Source organism: Hemitrygon akajei, chromosome 14, assembly GCF_048418815.1.
Source record: "Hemitrygon akajei chromosome 14, sHemAka1.3, whole genome shotgun sequence".
Taxonomy (NCBI): domain Eukaryota; kingdom Metazoa; phylum Chordata; class Chondrichthyes; order Myliobatiformes; family Dasyatidae; genus Hemitrygon; species Hemitrygon akajei.
This window is the reverse complement of record NC_133137.1, coordinates 41870336-41896170: the sequence shown is the minus strand read 5'-3', so window position 1 is coordinate 41896170 and position 25835 is coordinate 41870336. Positions and strand designations below refer to the sequence as shown.

The following is a 25835-nucleotide window of genomic DNA, read 5'->3' as shown; positions in this document are numbered from 1 at the left end:
AACTTGCAGCAGGAGCCAGTCATCCATCTCCTGATATCTGCTCCATCATTCAGTAAAATAGTGCCTATTCTCTCAATTCAGAACCACTTTCCTGTATGAGCTCTATTTCCATCAATTCCATTAATATGCATCTTTCTCTTATCCTCTGCAGCACTCACCATTCTGTCTTGAATATTGATCACTTATTCCAAGACTATGAGCCCTGACTTGTAGACAGGCTTCCCAGCCAAGAGCCAATTCCCCTTCTCCCCAGTCAACCTTCTTGTATATTTCAATAAGATCAATTTTCATTCTTCTAAATCTAAGACAGTACTGGCCTAGTCTGTTTAACCTCATCTCATACAATAAATTGCTCTACCAGGAATCAACTTGGTGGACAATTGTTGTATTTCCTCTATTGCAAGCATATCCACCTTCCTTAAGCTGAAGGGCCAGAAGTGTACACAATAGTCCACATACTGCTTCACCAATATTTATCATATGTTCTCATATTTCTTTACCATACAGAAAGAGGGTATTTGGCCTATAGCATTGATGCTGACTCCTGGCATCATAACTACCTATTTATCCATAACATGCTCTCTTGCATGCCCATTATCTCCCCTAGAATTTTCCTGCCACCCACAATTTACAATAGCTAATTAAAGAGTTACCTACTTTTAAACTCAAATCCTCTTGTAATAAAGGCCAGCATATCTCCCTAATTGACACAAAGTCAATACCCTGACTGAGGTATCTGAAAGCCATGGTTATGGTCACAAGATGAGAGAAGCTTTTTTTCATCAGAGGTTTATGAATATAGTGGTTAATAGTGGCTCAGGACAAATATTACTGAGTAACCGATATTGATGGAGTTGGGAATTGTGCTTTCTGAGTTGGATGAAGAATCAGCACATTAACCTCATGATTCATGTACAAGGATACTTGTGTCTTTCTGAATTCCAACACCTTTCAATTTCTCATCATTTAAAAAATAAATTGTCTCTCTATATTTTTCTGCCGCAGTGGATTTCCCACTTTATAATTCATTTGCCACATCATTCCTATTTAAATAACCTGTTTATATCCCCTGAAGCATTTCTATATTTTCCTCATAGTCCACAGCCTTAATAATGTCATCAGAATACTTCAGTAGATTACAATCCAGTAAATTACAATTGAGATGGATAAGGAGCAGTTGGGACCATCCAACCAATCTCTACAGCTTCCCGCAAGCTGAAGACTCACAACACAGATTTGATCAGTGCTTTCCTAATTGCAGTTTTCAGTCTGAGAATTAATGCTTGCTCGATGCCGGGCTTTTACCTTCAATATTGTATGCTTTACTTTTGTTTAATAATCATCTGCAAGCTACCTTACTGGAGACATTATGTAAGTTTTAATACGCCATATAAAATGGGCTTACTCTTCTTTTCTGCTCCTTACAATGTTAGAAAACTATCAGAATTGTGAGACATGATTTCCTTATAACAAATCCATGTTGATTCTGCCCAATTCAATGATTATTTCCCAATGTCTTGTTGCCAAGAAAACATAAAACAGGAACATGCTTTTTGGCTCACCATGACTGTACTGACCAATCTGACTAATCTCACCTACGTGTACATGGTCCATATCCCTCCATTTCCTGCTTGTTCATCTGACTGTCTGAATACTTCTTCCTTAATAATAGATTCCATCATTTTCTGTTCAGTTGATGTCGAGCTAACAATCCATAGTGTTCTCCCTTACTCATTCCTTAAATGGTAAAGTTTTATTTGCTACCATCCAATCTATGAGAGGTATTCTGGAATCCATGAAATTTTGCAAGAGATAACTAGGAGACATCCAGTGCCTCCACAGTCATTTCCATAACGCTGTAGGATGCTGGTCATTGGGTCCTGGAGATTTAATGACTTTTGGTTCCAATACTTTCTGCTATAAAACTCCACTAATACAGAATTTTATTTTATTTTACTGATATAGTGCGGAGCAGGCCCTTTGAGCCGTGCTGCTAGCAACCCCAAATTTAACCCTAGCCTAATTATGGGACAATTTACAATGATCAATTAATCTACCAATCGGTACGTCTCTTAGGACTGTGGGAGGAACCCCACGTGGTCACAGTGAAAACATTCAAACTCTTTACAGGTAGCGATAGAATTGAACCCGTGTTTTGGTGCCAGTATGGCATATTTTATGGACTATAGGATGTTATTTCAGTTAGTAATCCAAAAGACTTAACTAACCTTTTCTTTCCATCTTTAACAGTAGTAAGAATTTCCAGTGAATTTAAATGTGCACAATGAGATTATAGGGAGTACAGGAACAGAGAGCCCAGAATGATTCGGCAAGCATGGGGATCAGGTGTGAGAGAACAGGGTCTAATGAGTTTAAAGAGTTGCCATTCTTTTTGCAATTCTGATTTGTGATTATTAGTGAATGGTTCATTCTTCTCTTTATATCTATATGTACTACAGAACACTATTATGCTTTAGCAGAACTTTGTATGATTTCAGCAATATTTCATTTGAATTGTTTCTCACAGAAAGTAGTAAGTTTACCATATCTAACATCTTTGGAAATTTAATGATTTAGATCAGTTATTCCAGTTATTCCTTTATAGAAGTAAATTGCAATATTATTTAGTATAATTATTGTTTTCTTGTTTACTTACTAGTGAAAGGTACACACAGAAGGTCACTCCCCTCCTGGTTTACGCCCAAGGCCAGCTTCAGACAAGGATCAGAGAGAACAATGGTCCTACTCCTCCTCAGCCTCATTTTGTTAAGGCTGCACTTGACTCAGGAAATGATGTAAGTATCTGTTTCTTCTGTTGCGTGGAGAGAACCCCATTAGAAGCATAGACTCATACAGCATGGAAACAGGTCTCAAAGTACTCAAAGCACTGTCACTTCACATAATCAAGATTCCCATCTAATCTAGTCTCATTTGCCCACATTTTCCCATATCCCTCTGTAGCTTTCTCTCCATGTACTTGTCCAAGTGCCCTTTAAATGTTGTTAACGTACCAACCTCAACTACTTCCTCTAGCGGCTTATTGCATATATTGACCAAGCTCGACATGGAAAAACTCGCCCTTCAGGTTCCTATTAAACACCTTCCCTCTCTTTTAGTTCTTATTTCCTAACCTAGAAAAAGACCATGGACATTGACCCTATCTATGCTCTCATAATTTTATACACCTCTATAAGATCACCCCTCATTCTCCTACACTCCAATGAAAGAGATCCTAACCTGATCAACCTATCTCTATACATCAGTCCTTTGAGTCCCAGCAACATCTTCATAAATCTCCTCTGCACTCCTTCATGCTTATTGGCAATTTTCATATAGCAAGGAATCAAAACTGAACACAATGTTCGATTGTTGAAGAAATACTGAGACATTGGTGCAGAGAATGGCATTGTCAGAATAAATGAGATGGAGATGGAGAAATTTGGAGAATGGAATAAAATCCTTACAAAATATGGCAGCATTACGGGCCAGAGTGTAGGGAAGCTAGTGTGGGTGATGATGAGCTTGGAAAGGACATTAATCTCTAACCCATAGAGTTGAAAGTTACACGGTATAGAAATTAATCAAAATGGATCCTTTGGTCCAATATTTTTGATGAAAACCATCTATCCTAATCCTGTTTCCTGGCATTTGGACCATGCTTATCCAGGAAGAAGTGAAGAAGAGGATACAGAAGGTGTGATATGAGGGATGACAAAATTGGCAGTCATTATCACTAGACACAAAGCACTGTGTGGTCACTCATTGTCACTTCCTGTGCAGTACAGAACATGCTGCCTCTTCTAGTAATGATAAGCAAACCCACTCTTCCAAGGGTTTTTGAGCAAGCAGCCTAACATGTGATTTTAATACAGAAATGGATTTGGCTGGTTTCAGCTTCCTGAGGTGCCATTTATCAATGTTAATTATTGCATAGCACTAGAAATACCATGTTAGACAGACCACTGACAGAAAGAATTTCAGATAGGAAACAGACATTTAGATCATGATGAACAATGTGTCCACCCTAAGGCAAACCAATTGTAAGATCATGGACCATAAAATATAGGAGCAGAATTAGGTATTTGGCCCAATGAGTCTGCTCCACTATTTCATTTTGGCTGATCCAATTTTCCTCTCAGTCCCAATCTCCTGCCCTTACCCCATATCCCTTCATGCCCTGACCAATCAAGAATCTATCAACCTCTGCCTTAAGTATACACAAAAGCTTGGCTTCCACAGCTGCCTGTGGCAAAGAATTCCACAGATTTTCCACTTGCTGACTAAATTACTTGAGGATTTGGATATTCTTTTGAAAATACAATTTTAAACACATTCACTTTTCATTTGTTTATTTTTGAGTAATTTGAATTGGTTTATTGTCACATGTACCAAGATAAGGTGAAAAGCTTTGTTTGCTTATCCCCAGATGGATTGTGCTTTACAGAATACAGTATATTGAGGTTGTGAAAAGGAAAACAGAATGCGGAATATTTATTTATTTATTTAGCCCTTCCAGCCTTTCAAACCGTGCTGTACTAGTAACCCCCAACCTCTCTGATTTAACCCTCACCTAATCAAGGGATAATTTACAATGATCAATGAACAAACCAGGTACATGTTTGGACTATGGGAGGAAGCCAGAGCTTCCATAAGAAACCCATGCTTTCCAGGGGGGAGGATGTTATAGAGACTCCTTACGGATGACTCCGGAATTGAACTTTGAACTCCAACACCTCAAGTTGTCTCTCTCCACAGATATTGCTTGTCCAGATGGGTAATTTCACCATTACCTTTTACTGGTAGCAACTGCTGTGTTCTGTATCTCATAGTTCCAAACTCCCTTTCTCCTTGTTCCTGTTCTCATCAATCTCCAATTTACATTTCCTTCTATCAGATAAAGTTATTAACAAGTCTTTGCCACTCACCCTCAGCCACCACTAGCACTATTTGTGCCTTCCATCTCTTCTGGTCTCTATCCAATATCAGATGTTTCCTTTACTTTTTACTTGCAGCCCGCTACCTTGTTTCTCTACAACTTATGTTTTTATATGAGACCATTGAATTGAAATGTTCATACTTCTTCTATCTTTATTTCACTGTAGATCCGACTGCTCCTACTGAGTGTTTCTAGCATTTTGTGTTTTTATTTCATATTAGAATCCTTATATTTCTAGATAAATTGCAGGAATTTTATAGAACACCAGTTGACAATTGCAACTTCTGTACAACCAGAAGGCATGGGTGACCCTGATCTGAAGGATGCTGGCTCAGGTAAGGACCTTCACCAATTAAACACAGGGTACATTTTCCTTGAGAGTATTTGAAGACATACACAATATGAAAGAATCTAGCTGAAATCATTACAATTTTCTTTGTCACTGAGTCAGTTTTTGAGTGATATTTCACCTGGTTATGGAAATAGCTTCCAATGGAATGAACTAATGCTGGTCTTCCATTATCCTGGTGCAAGGGACAGCCAATCTATCTATCCAATCAGAACAAGATAATCTCCTGTTCTGGCTATTCTTTCCACACCCTTTGCCTAACCACCCTGCTTCCTCTCTTGTGCACATTGCCACTTGTGACAGGATGTGAAAATAAATCAGGTTAAACCTCATGTTACATCAGGAGCACTCCACTCAAGCACTTTATTACCAAGGCTTGTTTGACATCAGGTAAAGAATAAGTAGGCTTTCTTTCAAGTAAATATTGGAAAGACTAAAGTTCTTTGCTTGTTTACTGTCTAATGGTAAGCTATGGTAAATGTTGTATTGGCACACTATAAACTCAAGCTGTCTTTGCTTTTCTTGTCCTGTCCCTGCTTTGCAATCTCTTTTATTTTAAGCTCATCCAAAATTCTGCCAGCTTTCTTCTAATTTGCCCTAATCCCCTACACTACTCCACAATTCAGTGCTCACTGAACTGAAACGATTCTTCACTCAGCAACATCTTGATTTCAAAATGTTCATCCTTGTTCTCAGTGAGTGCAGTGCCCAGTTTTTCAAGAAACTACAATAATTACTATTCCTTCCATACTTTCTGAAACATCTATACATGGGGGAAGATTTGACCCTTGTAAATACCTGCATTTGAATATCCGAGTCTGTTTTCAGCTACTAAATTTTATTTTCTATTCATCCTCCTCCTGCATTTGGAATACTGTTCAATAAGTAAATCTAATACATCATTAGGTGGGAACATGTAGACTTGGTGAATAGTTAAGAGTACCAGCTTGTGGTTAGAGTGCAGGCAGAATTGTAACATGTCAAAATAAACAAACTGTTATAACGAATTTAGTCTCAGAGTAATTCCAGTTTCTTGTTAAGACCATAAGACCATTAGGCCATTTAGCCAACGAGCTGGCTTCACCATTTCATCATGGCTGATCAATTTCCCTCTCAACCCCATTCTTTTCCCATTACCTTTCATGCCCTGACTAAATTAAGAATCTATCAACCTTCACCTTAAATACTCCCAGTGATCTGGCCTCCACAGCTGCCTGTGGCAAAAAAAACACCACAGGCTCACCACCCTCTGGCTAAAGATATGACACGGTTCCGGGTGACAGATAAATCTCCGACCCTCGCGCTCTCTGCTCCCCTGGGACCCTCTTGCCGATTTTCTGATTACCACTGCACGCCCGATAGGGATCGCTGCTCTCTCTCTCTCTGGCTCCTTTCTCGGAGCAAAGCATTTAGATGCAATATGACCCACCTTTCCACAATTAAAACAGGTTAAACCAGGAAATCTCCAGGTTTCCTGCCTGTTATCCTCACTTTTTCTGCTAGCTCCCGGCGGGATCTCCGCCTCAGCCAGCGGGCTTTCCCTACCATTCCGACGGTCTCTCGGGTAACTTTTTGGCGAGGAAAACTTTGTCTTGTGGGTTAGGGCATATTCATCTGCGAACCTAGCAATTTCTGAGATGGACTGATTCGTCCTCTCATTTAAATACATTCGGATCTCTTCCGGAACACAACCTTTAAATTCCTCAATCAAAAATAACTCCCTGAGACGCCCATAATTCTCGGCCACCTTTTCCGCGGTGCACCAACGGTCCAAGAGCACACCCTTCTCATGGGCTAGCTCGGTATACATTTGATTCCACCCTTTCCTTAAATTTCGGAACCTTTGTCTATACGCCTCAGGTACTAACTCGTAACCTCGGAGAATGGCCTCCTTTACTTGGTCATAATTCCCTTCCCCTTCTGGGGGCAACGCGGCATATGCCCGCTGTGCTTTCCCTCGTAACACACTTTGTAACAACGCCACCCACTGCTCTCTGGGCCACTTCTGATTCACTGCCACCTTTTCAAAAAACAAGAAGTAACTATCAACATCCATCTCCTCAAAAGGGGGGACCAACCTCAACGCCCGACTAACATCAAATCCCTCCTCTCTCTCTTGCCCTTGAGCTTTTCGCTCTTGCTTTCGCCTGTCCAGCTCCAATTCATGGCTCCTTTGTTTCTCTTTCTCTTCTGCTTCTAGTTGCTTTAGTTTGAACGCCTGCTCCCTTTCCTCAGCCTTTTCCTTTGCAGCGCGTTCCTCAGCCCGTTCCTTTTCCTTTGCAGCCTGTTCCTCAGCCTTTTCAGCTGCTTCTAGCTGCTTTACTTTAAGATCATGTTCCAACCTTACTTTCTCCAACTCTACCTGATCTGTCCCACTCGCTAATCTCTTTTCGGGGCTATTTTCCAAATCCTCAGCTGCAAACACCTCCTTTTCAATGTAATACTGATTTATGACCCTTCGCACTTCCTGCTTTTTCATTGATGACCTCACCTCTGCGAGGTCTAACCCCTTTGCCAGATTTACCAAGTCTGATTTGGTAGCCGTGCCTAGCGCCTCTACAGTCGGGTTTCTCATAAATTCACCCACATCCATCTTTGCTGGTTTCCTGTCTGGCTACCTGCGTAACCAGATTTAAGTTTGGACTTACAGCCCGATTCACTGACCCTCCCCTTTGGTTTCAAATCCGGGACGAGCACCCCACTTGTTACGTTCCCCAGTAACCGGGTGACTTACCAGCAAAGATAGATAGGTCCGCTGAAGCCTGGTGCTACTATTTTCAAATGTTTTTATTTATAAAGGGGCACAAACGTATGGTTACTACAAAACATTCAGATCATATACATCGTCAAAACTCAATCTAAAGCACAGGTGTAGTAATAATCAATCAAAAATGAGCTCTATCGTTGTCTAGGGGATACTGAGTCCACTGGAATATAAGAGTCACTCAAAGTCTGCAGGCTTCCCCGTTTCGGGAACCGCTGACATTTCACGTGTTGGATAGAGAGAGAAGGAACACTTGCCCGTCGTCTTTGCGAAGCAAATCCCTGTTGTTAGTTAAAACGGTTTGTCCTTTGGTTCCAGCCACAGACTCCCGATCCGGAATCTAACGCACGTGGCTTCCTTCAAAATGGCTTCCTGCTCCGACGGGAAGCACTATCGTGTCTTCTTCGTGTGTCTCCTTGGTGCGTCTGAGGCCCCGCCTCGGCAGCCCACCTTTTATCTGGACTGGCAGGGTTGTCGATGTCCATCAGGGTCGGGGGGCGAGGCACTCTTTCCCCCATCACCCATCTCACCTTGCCCTGAGGGTCTGCACGTAGGCCAGTTCCTTATTCCACAAAGGTGTCTCCCAAGACAATGGCTATGTCCAAGGCTTTTGTCTTGTTGAGCGACCAGCCCACATTCCAAACCATAAGGCTCTCTCTCTCTCTCTCTCTTGCGATTCTCACAAAGGAGGGGGCTGAGGTCATAACAGACCATAAGACCATTAGGCCATTTGGCCAACGAGTTGGCTTCACCATTTCATCATGGCTGATCCATTTCCCTCTCAACCCCATTCTTTTCCCATTACCTTTCATGCCCTGACTAATTAAGAATCTATCAACCTTCACCTTAAATACTCCCAGTGATCTGGCCTCCACAGCTGCCTGTGGCAAAAAAACACCACAGGCTCACCACCCTCTGGCTAAAGATATTCCTCCTCCTCTCCGTTCTAAATGGATGCCCCTCTATTTCGAGGCTGTGCCTTCTGGTCCTATACTCCCCAACCAAAGGAAACAATCCTCTTCACATCCACTCTATCTAGGCCTTTCAAGTTTGATAAGTTTCAATGATATCCTCCCTTATTCTTTTAAGTTCCTGTGTACTGGACCAGAGCCTTCAATTGCCACTCTTATGATAACCCTTTCGTTCCCAGAATCATTCTTGTAAACCTCCTGTGAACCCTCTCCAATGTCAACACATCCTTTCTTAAATAAGGGGCCCAAAGCTGCTCACAGTACTCCAAGTGAAGCCTTATCAGTGCCTTGTACAACCAAAGCATTACATATTTGTTTCTATATTCTAGCCCTCTTGAAATTAATGTCAGCATTGCACTCACCTTCCTCAGCAATGATTCAACCCGCAAATTAACCTTTAGAGAATCCTGCATGAGGACTCCCAAATCAATTTGCATGTCTAGTTTTTCATTTTTCCCTGTTTAGAAAATAATCTATGCTTTTATTTCTTCTACCAAAGTGCATGACCGTACACTTCCCGACACTTCCCATCTGCCACCTCTTTGCCCATTCTCCTAATCTGTCTAAGACCTTCTGCAACCTATCTGCTTCCTCAACTCTACCTACCCTTCCACCTATCTTCTTATCATGAACAAAATTGGCCACAAAGCCATTTCATCATCTAAATCATTGACATACAGTGGAAAAAGAAGCAAATCCAGTACAGATCTCTATGGAACTAGTCACTGGCAGCCAATCTTTATTCCCACTCTTTGCTTTCTGCTAATATCCAGGTATATTGTTAATACAATATTTGCTATATTGTTAAATATAGTCAGCTGGTAATGGGGCAGTTGGTATTTTATTTATGAGACCTTACTTGTCAAAGGATGATAATGAAGCAACAATGCCAGTTAGTAGTGTTGTGATTTTAAACTGCAGGTTTCTGATTGGAATAAATGAGGAAATTAAACTTTCTTGGTGTATAGCTACCTTTATATAAGTATGCCAAAAGTGTGTCTGTTTACTGATGTATGCCTGTGGAATAAATTAAGTCTTCTTGTTGATTCTTTAGTCTGAATGTGCATTTAAAATATTCTAATTTTGTCATCTTAAACATGGAGCCGTTAATTTAGGAGGAAAAAGAGCAAATGCGTTGATATCAGTACCAGTCGATGTGATGGATACACTCCGGTGCTTTAGGGAAACTTTTTTCAATGCAAGTTATGTCAGTTCTGCACTCAGGCATAGCAGAAAGCTCCATGCATTACTCCTGGCTTACACACAGCAGAGTAAGTGAAAATCTTATCACATTATTCATATATAGTTTAATCAACACTCTAATTAATTGTTATTGCATTGCAGTAATTTATCATAAGTCCAGACTGCAAATAAAACATACCATTATGGATAAGAGTTTTCTTCAGCCTCTGTATTGTATCTAATACTGAGCAATGCATTTCAGTAAGGATGTGAAGCTTTGCAGAGGGTACAATAAATTCACAGGAATGATTTCTAGTATTTTTTCTGTGAAATGGGATTAATGTAGAGTTAGTGTAAACAGGTAGTTGATGGTTGGCATGGACAATGGGCTGAAAGGCCTTCACTAGAATACTACAGCACAGTACATACAGGCCCTTCAGTGCTCAATGTTGTGCCGACCCATATATTCCTTAAAAAAAGTACTGAGCCCACACTACCCCATAACCCTCTATATTTTTTTCATCCATGTGCCTGTCCAAGAGGCTCTTAAATACCCCTAATGTTTTAGCCTCCACCACCATCCCTGGCAAGTCATTCCAGGCACCCATAACCCCCTGTGTAAAAAACTGACCCCTGATGTCTCCCCTAAACTTCCCTCCCTTAACTTTGTATATATGCCCTCTGGATGATGCTGAAGATGTTCTACGAGGCTGTGGTGGCCAGTGGTATCATGTTTGCTGTTGTTTGCTGGGGCAGCAGGCTGAGGGTAGCAGACACCAACAGAATCAACAAACTTATTCGTAAGGCCAGTGATGTTGTGGGGGTGGAACTGGACTCTCTGACGGTGGTGTCTGAAAAGAGGATACTGTCCAAGTTGCATGCCATCTTGGACAATGACTCCCATCCACTTCATAATGTACTGGTTAGGCACAGGAGTATATTCAGCCAGAGACTCATTCCACCGAGATGTAACACTGAGTGTCATAGGAAGTCATTCCTACCTGTGGCCATCAAACTTTACAACTCCTCCCTCAGACACCCTGTGCCAATAGGCTGGTCCTGGACTTATTTCCACTTGGCATGATTAACTTATTATTTAATTATTTATGGTTTTATATTGCTATATTTCTTCACTATTCTTGGTTGGTGCGGCTGTAATGAAACCCAATTTCCCTCGGGATCAATAAAGTATGTCTATCTGTCTGTCTGGTGTTTGCTAATCGTGCTCTGGGAAACAGGTACTGGCTATCCACCCTACCTGTGCTTCTCATAATCTTGTAGACCTCTATCAAGTCCCCTCTCATCCTTCTATGGTCCAAAGAGAAAAGTCCCAGCTCATCTAACCTTGCCCCATAAGACTTGTTTTCCAATCCAGGCAACACTGTTGTGGGCTGAATCAGAGGTGGTGGGAATCTACATACAAGAGGGAGATTGAAAATCTGGTTGAATGGTGCCACAAGAACAATTTCTCACTCATTGTCAGCAAAATTAATGAGCTGATTATTGACTACAGGTGGAGAAAAATGGAGGTTCATGAGCCAGGCCTCATCAGGGATCAGAGGTGGAGAGAGTCAGCAACTCTAAATTCCTCAGCATTATCATTTCAGAGGATCTGTCCAGCATGTAATTACCATTACAAAGAAGACATGGCAGCACCTCTGCTTTCTTAGATTTGGAATTTCATATAAAACTTTGACAAAATTCTATAGATGCATGGAAAGTTTACTGACTGGTTTCACCATGGCTTGTTATGAAAGTACAAATGCTCTTGAATGGGGAAAAAAGTATGAATAGTAGTGGATACAGCCCAGTAAAGCCCTTCCCAGCATTGAGCACATTTGCAGGAAAGCAGCATCAAGGACCTCCACCATCCAGGCCTTGCTGCTTATTGCTGTCATCAGGAAGCAGGTACAGGAGCCTCAAGTCCCACACCAACAGTTAGTACCATCCACGATCATGCTCTTGAACCAGGGGACTTCAATACCCCAACTAGAACTGATTTCAAACCCATGGACTCACTTTTATGGGTTCTCAATATATATAATTTTTATTCTTGTTATCTTTTTGTAATTGCACAGTTTATGGCCTTTTGCATATACACTGTTTCATTTAATTCATTACTGAACACTTAATTTTCAATTTACTGTGAATGTCCACAAGAAAATTAATCTTAGGGTAATATCTGGTGATGTATATGTAGTTTGATAATAAGTTACTTGAACTTTGAACAAGGCAGGGGAATGTGTAATATGTGCTAGGTACTAAAAAGTATAAAGGAACAAAGAGATTTTGGAGTATACATTCATTTATCCCTAAAGGCAGAAGAAAGGATAGGATGTAGGTAGGTAGGATAGTTGAGAACAAGAAGCTATTTCCACAAACTGAAAAGACATAGATTTAATTGGTTAAAGAGGGGAATTAAGCAAAAGAAAAATATCCCTAGCGAATAATGGAGCTTTGCAACCCATGACCTTAGATCCAAAATATATTTGACAGAGAGGAGCAGGATTAATGTTGTTATATTACCAAGACCTGGATTAGCAAACCTGAAGATTGGATTTGAATCTTATTGTAGCAGTTGGACAATTAATATCAGCTAATTAAGTCAATCTGTAATAAAAATGTGCTGATATCAGTAGCCCTGAAATAACACATTTGGTTCATGTCCCGGCTGTAGCTGGGCCATTAATGTCTCAGGACTCAGAGCAGCAGAAATGATCCAGCAGGCCATTCATTTAGTTGTACCAAAATGGCAACAAACCTGGATTGGAGACCCAGCATTAAAGGCATCAGTTCTCCTCTCTCCCCAGCTTGAAGATCAAGAGCTCAGGATGATGTGAACATGGGGAGAGAGTGGGGGCCAAGTTTGGGCAACAACAAGAATGAAGCACAACACAGTCCATTAACAGGACATAGAATAATTATTATCACAGTACAATTAAGCATTAAGCAGTGCTGAGGTTACTTTATAAGTCATGAGAAAAATCATGAACAGAAAGAAAGGCTGTACAGTATTTTACAGTAACTTTATTTTTTGTGTGGTAAATTTCAGTAAGGTAAATTGTGATTAAAGACTATAATTAAATACTGGTTATATTTTAGGGCGGAGAGACATTCTGAGACAAAGTTCAGGAAAAGTTGACTTCAGTTCAACACCAACTCACATTGAACATTCCATGCCTACTGATCTGACCAATGAAGATTTTCATTTGTTTGTTAATGTTCTGAGTAAGCCATTGCCATGGTCACAGGTGTCGCTTGTGATTTTATCATATGACAAAACCATTGGTAAGATGTGCATTGTTCCTTCTAGGTCTTAGATGTTTTTATGCTGTGATTCTGCCTATTATGGACATTCATTTAAGCTTGTTTAGAGAAATAAGACAATATGTACTTAATATGAATGGATTAGTATAGCTGATTAGTATAGTCATCTGATTAGATGTTGGATGCCCTCAGTTTTAATGTTTATAATTTTATCAATTACTGATGCCTTTATAGTCAATTAGCCTGGAACAAGGAGACACAAGAGACTACAGATGCTGGAATCTGGAGCAACAAACTAGATGCTGAAGGAACTCAATGGGTCTGGCAACATCAGTAGAGGGAATTGGAGAATCTCATCCTGAAACATTTACTGTCCATCTTCCCTCCACAGATGTTTGTTGCAGCCCATTGGATAAGGTGTGAAGAGCATTGATAGCTTAATGGAGGGGAGTAAAACTTAAGCTTATGTTCTCTTGGTGATAGAAAATCCCTTATTTTCAATGTACCTTCTCCATGAAAAAAAGTACAGAATAAAAAAAACAATTAGATTATGGCAACGAAAAGGAAATAATAATTACATCCAATCTGAATAAATGTTACCTTTGAATGTTAAACAGTCAGCTGTCACTCTATATTTAAAGTTATTTCTTTTATCTATTAGAGTTGCTTCGAGCAAATGGCCAGAACAGTTTGTGTGCACAGGCCCTACATGAACAAGGAAACCTTCATTTCTATAAAGCTGGGAAGAGGTAATTTTCCAATTTTTGGACAATTGAACTCCATATTATCCTGAAATGCTGTGGATCCAGGTGATTGGCAAGAAATGCCAGCTCTTCTCCACTGATGCTGCTTATCCAGTTTGGTGTTTCTAGTATTTCCAGGTGCCTTCTCTCAAACCCCACTGCTTGTCTAACTTCGTTTCATGAGGATAAGAATGTCTTAATATACCATTTGATAAACAGAGGAAGTTTGTTCTCCCAGTGATTAATACTGGAATGACAATTTTAAAAAATTCCAAATTCAAAAAAAATTCAGAAGCTAGAAGTTCTCAATATGAATTTAATGTAGGTATTTAATGTTACAATGCCACTTTTGCCTTTTATCCACCAGAATTTTGGAGGTTAATCTTCAAATTGTACTTCTAATTTTTGGCCCATCAAGTGCGTGCAGGTAGACAGTGCAATTGCATCAATCCCATTCCTCCATTATGTAGTTGCGCGCAACGCACTACTGAAGAAACACACAGAGGCAGAGAGAGCTGAACTCAGAATGCCTTTACTGATTCAAAATTGTGCGCTTAAATCTCCCCTCCCTGTGACCCGCGGGGCGGATGTGACGTCAGACTGAACCCGGAAGGGTAGTTGCCCCGAGTGGGTAGTTCCAAACGTGTCTGCCCGCAGCTCCCGATGGCGGTTCGAGTCCCGCGTGTGCGGGCCACCACACCCTACAATTTATTTTCTTTTACTTGTCCATCAATTTCACACTGATTCTCCTACCACTTACCTACACTAGGGGCAGTTTGCAGCGCACAACCAGTTTTACCAGCTACATGTTTTTGGATATGGGAGGAACCAGAGCACCTGGAGAAACATGCAGACTCTACATAATAAGCACTGAACAGGTAGTGCTGGAGTTGAAAGTCAGGAGTGCAGCTTGTTGAACCACTGGGCCACCCACAAAATCCTACACATTCCAAGAAGGTTGCCATTGTAAACCCCACAAAAATGGACTGAAATGTCTGAGCTTTATTTCCTCAAACTTAAGTGAGAATTATTTTTTCCTAACTCAAGAGACCTGAGGCCAATTATACAGTATTTAACGCTACTCCGGCAAAGAGCAGCAGAGAATTAACTATAGATTTCAAACTGTTCCAACAAAAAATCTGATTTGGCATTGTGTGTGAAGGGGAATATCAGGTTAAAAAACAGAAAATGATAGGAAGATTCAGCAGGTCATGTCACTTCTGTGGGGAGATTAAAACATGAAATATCATGAACTTGAAATGTTGACCTGCTTTTTCACGCTTTATTTGTTCTTTTCCATGTTTCCATCATCTGTAGTTTATTGCTTTTCAGAGCAACACACATAAAATTGCTGGAGGAACTCAGCAGATCAGGCAGCATCCATGGAAATGAATAAACAGTCAATATTTCAGGCCAAGACGCTTTATCAGGACTATTTAGTTAATGATTTCTCATTTCATCTATCTCAGGTTTACTAGATCTGTTGGGAGTGGTTTAACCTAATATGGCAGGGGGATGGAAACCAGTATAATAGAGTTGAGGATGACCCAGCAGGTTTACAAGTAGATGATGGATGTAGCATGAAGGTAAGGAAGGACAAGCCAATGATTGGGTACAAATGCAGACAGAGGAAAGAGCTAAGTTGTACCACAGAGGCAAAATTCAAAAGGGCGAAGAATGCAGGACTGAAAGTGCTGTACTTACATGTGTGTAGCATTTGGAATACGGTGGACGAATTCATGATACAATTAGAGATCGGTCGCTATGACGTTGTGAGCATCACTGAGTCATGGCTGAAAGAAGGCCATACTTGGGAGCTTAATATCAAACGATATATGTTGCATTGAAAGGACATGCAGGACAGCATAGGCGATGGTGTGGTGTGGCTCTGTTGGTAAGAGATGGAACTACATCTAGGGTCAGAGAATGTTGTATCTTTGTGGGTGGAGTTAAACTGCAAAGGTAAAAAAACCATTATGGGAATCTTGTATAGGCCTCCAAATAGTAGCCAAGATGTGGAGTTGAAATTGCAAAGGGACCTGGAAAAGGCATGTAATATGGGTAATGACACAATTGTAATGGGGAACTTCAATATGCCAGGGGATTGGGAAAATCAGGTTGGAGTCGGATTGCGAGGGAGTGAATTTGTTGAATACCTGCAAGATGGCTTTCTAGAGCAGCTTGTGCTTGAGCCTACTCAGGGAAAGGCTATCTTAGATTGGGCATTGTGTAATAACACAAATCTTATTAGGGAACTTAATGTAAAGGAACCCTGAAAAGGCTGTGGTCATATTATGATTGAATTCAGACTGCAATTCAAGAGGGAGGAGCATAAGTCACATGTATCAGTATTGCAATGGAATAAAGGGAATTATAGAGGCATGAGAGAGGAGCTTGCCCAGGTAAATTGGAGGTAGATACTGGTGGGGATAATGGCAGAGCAGAGAGGTTCTGGGAATAGTTCTCAGGGTGCAGCACAAAAGAAGTTGTTCTCAAACGGCAGGGGTAGGTAACCGTGGCTGACGGGAATTTAAGGACTGTGTAAAATCCAAGGAAAGGTCAGATAATGTAGCAGAAGTTGGATAATTGGGTAGGTTTTTAAATCCAACAAATGGCAATGAAAAAAGCTATAAGAAGGAAAAAGATTAAATATGAGGGCAAACTAGCCAATAATATAAAGCAGGATATTACATTTTTTCAGTTATATAGAGAGTAAAAGGGAGGTGAGAGTTGATATTGGATCACTGGAAAATTATGCTGGTGAGGTAGTAATGGGGGACAAAGAAATGGCAGACGAACTTAATAGGTATTTTGCATCAGTTTTCACTGTGGAAGCCACTAGCCGTGTACTAGAGGTCCATAACTGTCAGGGAGCAGGAATGAGTGCCATTGCTATTACAAAGGTAAAACTGCTAGGCAAACTGAAAGGTCTTAAGGTGGATAAGTTACCTGAACCAAATTGTCTACATCCCAGAGTCCTGAGAGAGATTGCCAAAGAGGTAACAGATGCATTGGTCATGATCTTTCAAGAATCACTTGATTCTGGCATGGTCCCAGAGGATGAGAAGATTGCAAATGTCACATCCACTCTTTAAAAAGGGAGGAAGGCAAAAGAAAGGAAATTATAGGCCAGTTAGTCTAACTTCAGTGGTTAGGAAAGTGTTGGAGTCTATTATTAAGTTTGAGGTTTCGGGGTACTTGGAGACTAATGATAACATAAGTTAAAGTCAGCATGGTTTCTGTAAAGGGAAATCTTGACTAACAAATCTGTTAGAATTCTCTGAGGAAGTAACAAGCAGTGTAGACAAAGGAGAGGTAGTGGATGTCATTTACTTGGATTTTCAGAAGGCATTTGATAAGGTGCTAGACACGAGGCTCCTTAACAGGATAAAATTCTATGGCATTGCAGGAAAGATACTGGCATGGATAGAGGAATAGCTGACAAGCAGGTGGGAGGGAGTGGGAATAAAGGGGGCCTTTTCTGGTTGGCTGCCATTGACTAGTGGTGTTCCTAAGAGGTCAGTATTGGGACTGCTACTTTTCACATTGTTTGTCAGTGATTTGGGTAATGGAATTGATGACTTTATGGCAAGGTTTGCAAATGATGAAGAGGGGGTAGAGAGCAATGCGATTGCAGCTGGACTTAGACAAATTGGAAGAATGAGCAAAAAGTGGCAGATGGAATACAATGTTGAGAAATGTATGATAATGCATTTTGGTAAAAGGAACAATAGTGCGGACTATTATCAAAATGGGGAGAAGGTGCAGAGAGTTAGGTGTCCTTGTGCAAGACTTCCAGAAGGTTAATTTACAGGTTGAGTCTGTGGTAAAGAAGGCAAATGCAATGCTGGCATTTATTTCTAGGGGAATAGAATATAAAAGCAAGGAGATAATGCTGAGCCTTTAAAAGACACTAGTCAGGCTGCACGGAGTATTGTCAACTGTTTTGGACTCATTATCTCGGAAAGGATGTGTTGTCATTGGAGAGAATCCAGAGGAGGTTCATGAAGATGATTCCAGGAATGAAGGAGTGTTTGGCAGCTTTGAGCCTGTACTCACTGGAATTTAGAAGAATGTGTGGGGATCTCATTGAAACCTACCAAATGTAGAAAGGACTAGATAGGGCGGATGTGAAGAGGATGTTTCCTATGGTGGGGGTATCCAGAACTAGAGGGCACAGCCTCAAAATTGCAGCTTGACCTTTCAGAGCAAAAGTAAGGAGGAATTTTTTAGCCAGAGAGTAGGAATCTGTTGAATGCTCTGCCACAGACTGCGGTGGAGGCCAAGTCCATGGGTATATTTAAGGCAGAAGTTGATCGTTTCCTGATCAGTCAGGGCATCAAAGGATATAGCGGGAAGGTAGGTGTAAGGGGTTGAGTGGGATCTGGGATCAACCATGATGGAATGGTGGAACAGACTCAATAGGCTGAATGGCCTAATTCTGCTCCTATGTCTTATGGTATCACCTCTGTTTTTCTCTCCCTCCAAATTTGTGAAACAGTGTTTCTCCCACCATCCAGTTTGTTGTTCCCTTGCTCTCTCCTTCCCCTTCCCTAGACTCTTCTTTCTTGCTACTTCCCCTTGTTTACAGTTTCCACCTCTCCCTAACTCTTTCCTTTGCACCTTCTCTAGTTTGCACTGCTTCTTCCCTCTCCCTCCTTTCCTCCCTTGCTTGTATGAGTTCCCCTGTCTTCCAGTACTGTAGGATGCTTCTTTATCCTTAGAAGGATTTTATTCTTCTCAATTGATTCTTAATCAAGATCCTGTTTTTCTGTCTCTTTCCCATTCTTCAATTTGTAGTTTAATTTTTCACCCTCCTTCCATAGTTCCCTCAAGATTTGTGTTCCCATGTAATTTGCAGGCTTACATTTGCAAATACACGGGATGTGCAGGACAGCAAGTTACTGGAAACATGAGTACTTTGCAGCAAGTAACATTCTTCCTAGGTTGTCAGGAGTAGCACTTTGGTGACCAGCCAACATTCCCACTTGTAGGTTTTGTCATGCTAATGTTTAATTGCCTACTATGGGACAAATTTATTTTTTTTCAGGCACGCTTTCAGATGTTGGTCTCAAGCAATTGATATGGCCTTGAATGTGACTGACTTTATAAATAACTGGCAAGACATGGAAAGCAGCGGCATTTCATTTAAGCATTCCAAAGATTTTAGTGAAGCCCTGCTATCTCGAGCTGGTATCTGGGGGTGTCTATTGGCTGGAGTCTTAACTGCAAAAATAGCTCAGTAAGTATGGCAAGCCACAGGTATTATATTTGTTTCTATAGTAAGTAAGAAACCAAAAGTTATTCGTTATTGTGTTTGTCAAAATTAAATTTACGAAGTTGCACACATCAAATGTATGTCTCAGAAAAGACGAGGAATTTAAACAGGAGACTATTTTGCTCCTTAATAAAGAGAAGAAAAGATAAAGATTTTTAAAGATTAGCTTTATTTGTTACACGTATGCACACTGAAATATACAATGAAATGTGTCATTCTTAATACTGAGGATTGTTCTGGGCAGCCTGCAAGTGTTGCCGCACATCCGGTGCCAACATAGCGTGCCAACAGCTCACTAACTCTAAACATGCATCTTTAGAAAGTGGGAGGAAACTGAAACACCCAGGGGAAACCTATACAGTCATGGCCAGAATATACAAAATTGTTACAGACAGTGGTAGAATTGACCCTGTAATAGTGTTACGCTAACCGCTAAGCTACCATGCCACCCTGATATTTTTGTTGAGAGAAAAAGAGATGAGTGCAGTGACATCAACATGGAGATGTACATTTATTTGATTAACCAACCTTGGAAGGTGTTCTTCCATTTTAAAATTTGCTTTTGATACATTGTCCTAGTATTTATTTTGTTTTTTTATTCTTGCATGGGGTATGCATGGTGATGAGACACTTTCTTGAATAATTATAGATAATAGTAGAGCATTAAAGTCATTCAGCACAGAACAGGCCTTCGGCCCACCTAGATCATTCCATCTTTAAAATATGGTTGAAAAATAGAACACCCAGAGGAAACATTCAGATTCAAATTCAGTTTATTGTCATTTAGAAACCACAAATACAATGCAGTTAAAAAATGAGACAACGTTCCTCCAGAATGATATCACAAAAGCATATGACAAAACAGACTACACCAGAAAACCCACATAACGTTTGGCAATCCCCAATCCAGAGTCTGGAGAGGCTGCTGCGTATTAATATCGCGCTACCGTCTTAGCGCGTTCCACGGAAAGGAGCTCCAAATCCACCAGACAAAACAAGACCAAAAACTAAAGCTACAAGACCTGCACAAAACCACATAGTTACAACAGTGCAAACAATAGCATAATTGATAAAAAAACAGACCATGGGCACAGTAAAAATAGTCCAAAGATGTTAAAGGACTGTAAGTTCAAAAGAAATCACCACACAGTTTTCACAAGTCCCCAGGGTCCCGACAGACTCGCCATCCCACGCCAGCGGCAGAAGGGAATACCCCTGCTATGGACTTCCACGGAGCCGCCTGACTCAGCCTCGCAGACGCAGCACACACCGAAAGCGACCTGACCGCAGCAGCCTCCGAGTCCGTCGAACCTCCGAGCCGACAACCATCCCCTCCGGCACAGCTTCTCCGAGCACCATCCTCTGCCGAGTGTATTAAGACGGCCCCGCCAACGGCCATCGGCAACGCAACCCCAAGGACTGGGGGCCTGTTCTTCCCAGCAGAGTCCCGGACCTCACAGCAGCAGCAGCAATGAAGAAGGTCTTCCTGGAGATTTCTCGATGTTCCTTCGTGCTCCCACATCTGTTTTCAATCGATTATGATTGCGCACAGCACCCCACTTCACAAATAACAGATAATCAGCTCCGGAGTGGCTGCTGTAAGCTGCGTCGCGCCGCCATCTTGGAAATATGTTGTTTACTCCACAAACACAGCACCAGAAGTCAGGATTAGACTCTTGTCACTGCAGCTGTTCTAGCTACAACATTGTACTTCTGTAACATTTATTCTCACAGTTCATTTTGGTAGGATTTTAACCAATTTTTAATGAGGAAATTTTCAGTCAGGTCGGTTTGTAATGGAACTTCAAGACAGTGCTGTTTGCATAAGACTGCTTCCCTGGGGGTGGGGTAGATATTGAGAGGCTGAATTGTGCTGTTTAAGAGGCCTGTAAGATCTGCTGTAGTGCTTGTTTTAATAGTGCAGTCTATGGCAATGGTATGGCAGTAGTGGAAGGTGCTAGATTGGGTGCCCAATGAATTAATTGCTTTAGCTTGGATGTTGTTTCAGCTAATGGAGAGCATTCCAGCATTTTGAATATGCCTTGTAGATGTAATGGCTTTGAGGAAGTGACTTAAGAATAGCCAGCCTCGAGCCTTCTCTTATACAGTTGTTGCAGATAAGTCATTGGCTAATGATCAGGATATTGTGGGATATTTGCCACTAAACGTCAGTAACATGTGCTATGGGCTGTGTGCTATTTATGAATGTTGGTACTGTGTTTTGCATCTTGGACCTGGATGAACGCTGTTTCATTTGGCTGTATTCATGTGTACGGTTGAATGATAATTAATCTTGAAATTAAACTTGACAATCTCTTCCTTAATCGTTGCCTGGCATAAGGCACTATGGTAACATAGCGGTTAGCATGACGCCATTACAGCTCGAACCATTTGGAGTTCAATTCCAGTGCCTCCTGAAAAGAGTTTTTTTGATGTTCTGCATTGGTTTCCTCTAGGTGCTCCAGTTCCCTCCCAGTATGTTATTTGGTCATTGTAAATTGGTAAAGGGGTTAAGGGTTACCCAAAGTTGCATGTGCACTAACCTTGTCTACCATCCTCCTGTGAGGAGCATTGTTGAAAGCCTTCAAATAATCCAAATGCACTGCATCCAGTCATCTACTCCCAATGATATGAGTTCCCTTTCCTAAATCCACATTGACTCTAATCAAATCTATTAATACTTTCTTGAATTCAACCCTTTGTGTAAGTTTCTGCCATTGTCTTGACTGCCATTATCAGGCTGATAGGATTGTAGTTCTTTGTTTTCTTTTTGTCTACCTATACTGTTTTGAAAGTAAATTTTTTGTATTGACTTTTATATACTGTAACTACTGGCTGAATGAATTTGAATAATGAACACAGTTAGGTATAGTTCTTTTCACATGTTTATAAATGAAGGAATATATTTATATACATAAAAAAGCTCCAATTAAATTCACTTACTCCCTGTATCTTTATTAGTATTTCACTCTGTTTGCCATAACCATGTCTTTTGTTAAATAATAGCTTGTTCTTGTGATTTAGGTTTATTACATTATCGGACTTCAAATTCAAAATCAATTGCTGTATCTTATCAAGTTTTTTCTTTAAGGTAAATTATGATTATATGCCCTTTTTTATATTACCTGCAATCAGGGCTGCAATATTGTTGACATCACAGAAACGTGGTTGAAAAATGGGTGGGCCTAGCAACTCTATATCCCAGAGTATAGAACTTTCAAGTGAGACAATGGGGGATGTAAAAGAGAAGTTCAAAAGTCAAAATCAAAGTAAATTTATTATAAAAGTGTAGATATGTCACCATATACAACCCTGAGCTTCAATTTCTTGCAGGCATACTCCACAAATCCATAATAGATGGATTAGTGAATTAACCCCTTTGGTTCAAGAGCCTGATGGTTGAGGGGTAGTAACTATTCCTGAATCTGGTGGTGTGAGTTCTGAGGTTCCTGTACCCTCTTCCTGGTGGCAGCAGCAAGAAGAGAGTATGTTCTTGTTTTGGGGGTCTCTGATGATGGATGCTGTTTTCCTGCAACAGTGTTTTGTGTAGATATGCTCAAAGGTGGTGAGGGCTTTACCTGTGATGGATTGGGCCTATCCACCAATTTTTGTAGGAAACCGAAGGCCCATGAGCCAGTCCTTATTGGGAGATTAGAGGTGGAGAGGTCAACAACTTTAAATTCCTCAGTGTTATCATTTCAAAGGACCTGCTCTGGTTCCAGCATGTAACTGCCATTACAAAGAAAGCACGGTAGAAGTTTGCAAAGATTCACCATGTCATACTTGTGTGGTGGAGAGTATATTGAATAATTGCATCATGGCTTGGTAGGGAAACACCAATACCCTTGAATGGAAAAGCCTACAAAAAGTAGTGGATACAGCCCAGTTCATCACTGGTAAAGTCTTCCCTACCACTGAGCACACCTACATGGAGCACTGTTACAGAAAAGCAGCATCCATCATCAAGATTAACAAATGCAGAGAACCTTAGATGTTAAGGGATATTGAGGGTTACTTAAAGAGAAAAAAAGGAAGCACATGGTAGGTATGGAGAACTAAAGACAAGGGAGGCTTGTCAAGAGTATGTAAAGATGAAATTAGGAAGGCAAAGAGGAAGATAAATCTTAAGGCATTTTATAAGTATATTAGTGGCAAAAGACTTAACCAGGTTATTGACAAAAAATGGAGCAAAAAGGTTTCACTGAGGACCTAGGTGAATTCTTTTCATCAGTATTCACAAACAAGTGAACAGACTTTGTTGTTGGAGGGTCCAGCAAAGGTGAAGGTGAAAGTCTACTGCAAGTCTCCATAAATAAAGCAGTGGTACTTGATGCCTTAAGGAGGCTTTATATGGATAAATCTTCAGTGCGAGTTGAGATTTATACCAGACTGCTGTGGGAGGAAATGGAAAATATCAGTGTGGTTCTGGCTGAGATCTTCAAATCCCCACTGACAACAAATAAGAAACCAGATGATTGGAGGGCAACAAAAGTGGCACCTCTTCCTTAGAAAAGCAGCAGGAAAACCGTGGTTATTGTAGACCTGTGAGCCCAACATCATTTTTAAGGAAGTTATTGAAAATACTGAGGGTCAAAGTTAGTGATCATTCGGAAAAGCAGGGACTGATCAGGGATGGCCAATGTAGATTTGTTTTATATGGACTTTTGGAGACTGGTTCAAAATGTTTGATCCCTGTGCAAACCATTGCAAGTTCATAAATTTGCTCCAAAATGGGCTTGGGAATAGAAAATAGAGAATGATGGTGGGGGTTATTGTTATGATTATATACCTGTGATTAAAGGTGTTCTATAGGATCTGTGTTGTGACTCTTGCTGTTTGAAATACACATGCTCAATTTCGATATAGATGTAGGAGATGTGATCAGTAAGTTCACCCTTGACACAAAGATTGGTAGAGTTATTGATAGTATAGGGAGTAGTGAGTCTATGTGGTGAAATCTTAGTAAAATGGGCTGAGAAGTGGCACATGGAGTTCAACCCTGATAAATCAGAGGAGATGCTTTTTGGGAGTACTGATGAGACTAGGACATACACAATGGTGGATTTCCATCGAGTACTGAGGAGCAGAGAGACTTTGAAGTGGAACTCCAAAGTAGCTTGTTGGTTGCAAATGTGGACAGATAATATGGTTAAGAAAGCATATGGGATACTGGTCTTCATTAGTTGGGACACTGAATCCAAGAACAGGGAGATTTGCTCCAAATTTATAGAATCATGGTCAGACTTGTACTGTGTGCATTTCTGGTCAGCATACTATTGGAAAGATGTGATGGGCTAGAGAGGATGCAGAGAAAATTCACCAGGGTGTTGATTGGGGTGAACTGTTCAGTTATGAGGAAAGATCGGAGAAGGTAGGTCTATACTACCTGGAGCAGAGGAAGTTAAGAGGAGATGTAACTGAGACATTTAAAATATGAGGTATATATTGTAGGATATGGTACACTACTGGAGATTCTTCCCCACATCAGAGATGATAAATCCGGAGGACACAGTATTAGGATAAGGGGGAAAAAACTTAGAGGGGATTTGAGAGGAACCTGCTTCACCCAGCACATCATGAGTTCCTGGAACATATTTCCTGAGAGAGTGGTAGAAACAGAATTGCTGACAACAAATAGGAAGTGTCTAGATAAACACTGAAATTGCCTTGGCATAGAGGGTATGGAGCAAGTGCTGGATGTTGGGATTAATATGGAAGGGTGTCTGCTAGTCACCTTGGCTTGATTACATCCATTATGACTCTATGGCAATGCAGCATTTCACTGGGGATGTAAAAGACCAGTAGCTTCGCAATATTAATCAGAGAGGCCATTGATGCAGTGTGGTTAGATATCCCAGAAATAAGGCCATAAGGTGAAGTTTAGAAACCAAAAGGGGCAGTCACTTTCCTGGAAGTACATTGGAGACCTCCAAATGGTCAGTAGGAGGTACAGGAGCAGGATACAACCATTGGTGGCAAAATCTCAGATGGAGACAAGAGGACATACAGGAGCGAAATATACCAGCTAGTGGAGTGGTGTCGCAGCAACATTGCACTCAACAATAGTAAAACCAAAGAGTTGATTATGGACTTTAGAAAGGATAGCACGAGCGAACACAAACAAATCCTCACAAAGGGAGCAGAAAACGAAAGAGGGCAATTTCAAATCCCTGGGTGTCAAGATCTCTGTGGATCTAATCTGGTCCCAACACATCAAATGCGGATATAAAGAAGGTAAGACAGCGAGTTTCATTATGAGTTTGAGGAGATTAGGTTTGTCATCTAAAACACTCGAAAACTTCTATAGATGTACTGTGGAAAGCTTCTTGACAGGCTGCATCACTG

At 40.8% G+C, this 25835-nt stretch overlaps 1 protein-coding gene across 1 annotated transcript in view; it reads left to right on the top strand.

Moving 5' to 3' along the window:
• Positions 1-25835, top strand: part of LOC140738179 (cilia- and flagella-associated protein 54-like) — a 127722-nt gene that overhangs the window by 85085 nt on the left and 16802 nt on the right. The window contains exons 24-30 of the mRNA XM_073065296.1: positions 2660-2795; positions 5175-5271; positions 10124-10291; positions 13305-13490; positions 14131-14218; positions 19263-19454; positions 22515-22581. Coding sequence (XP_072921397.1) covers positions 2660-2795; positions 5175-5271; positions 10124-10291; positions 13305-13490; positions 14131-14218; positions 19263-19454; positions 22515-22581 — 934 coding nt within the window. The remainder of the gene's footprint in view (positions 1-2659; positions 2796-5174; positions 5272-10123; positions 10292-13304; positions 13491-14130; positions 14219-19262; positions 19455-22514; positions 22582-25835) is intronic.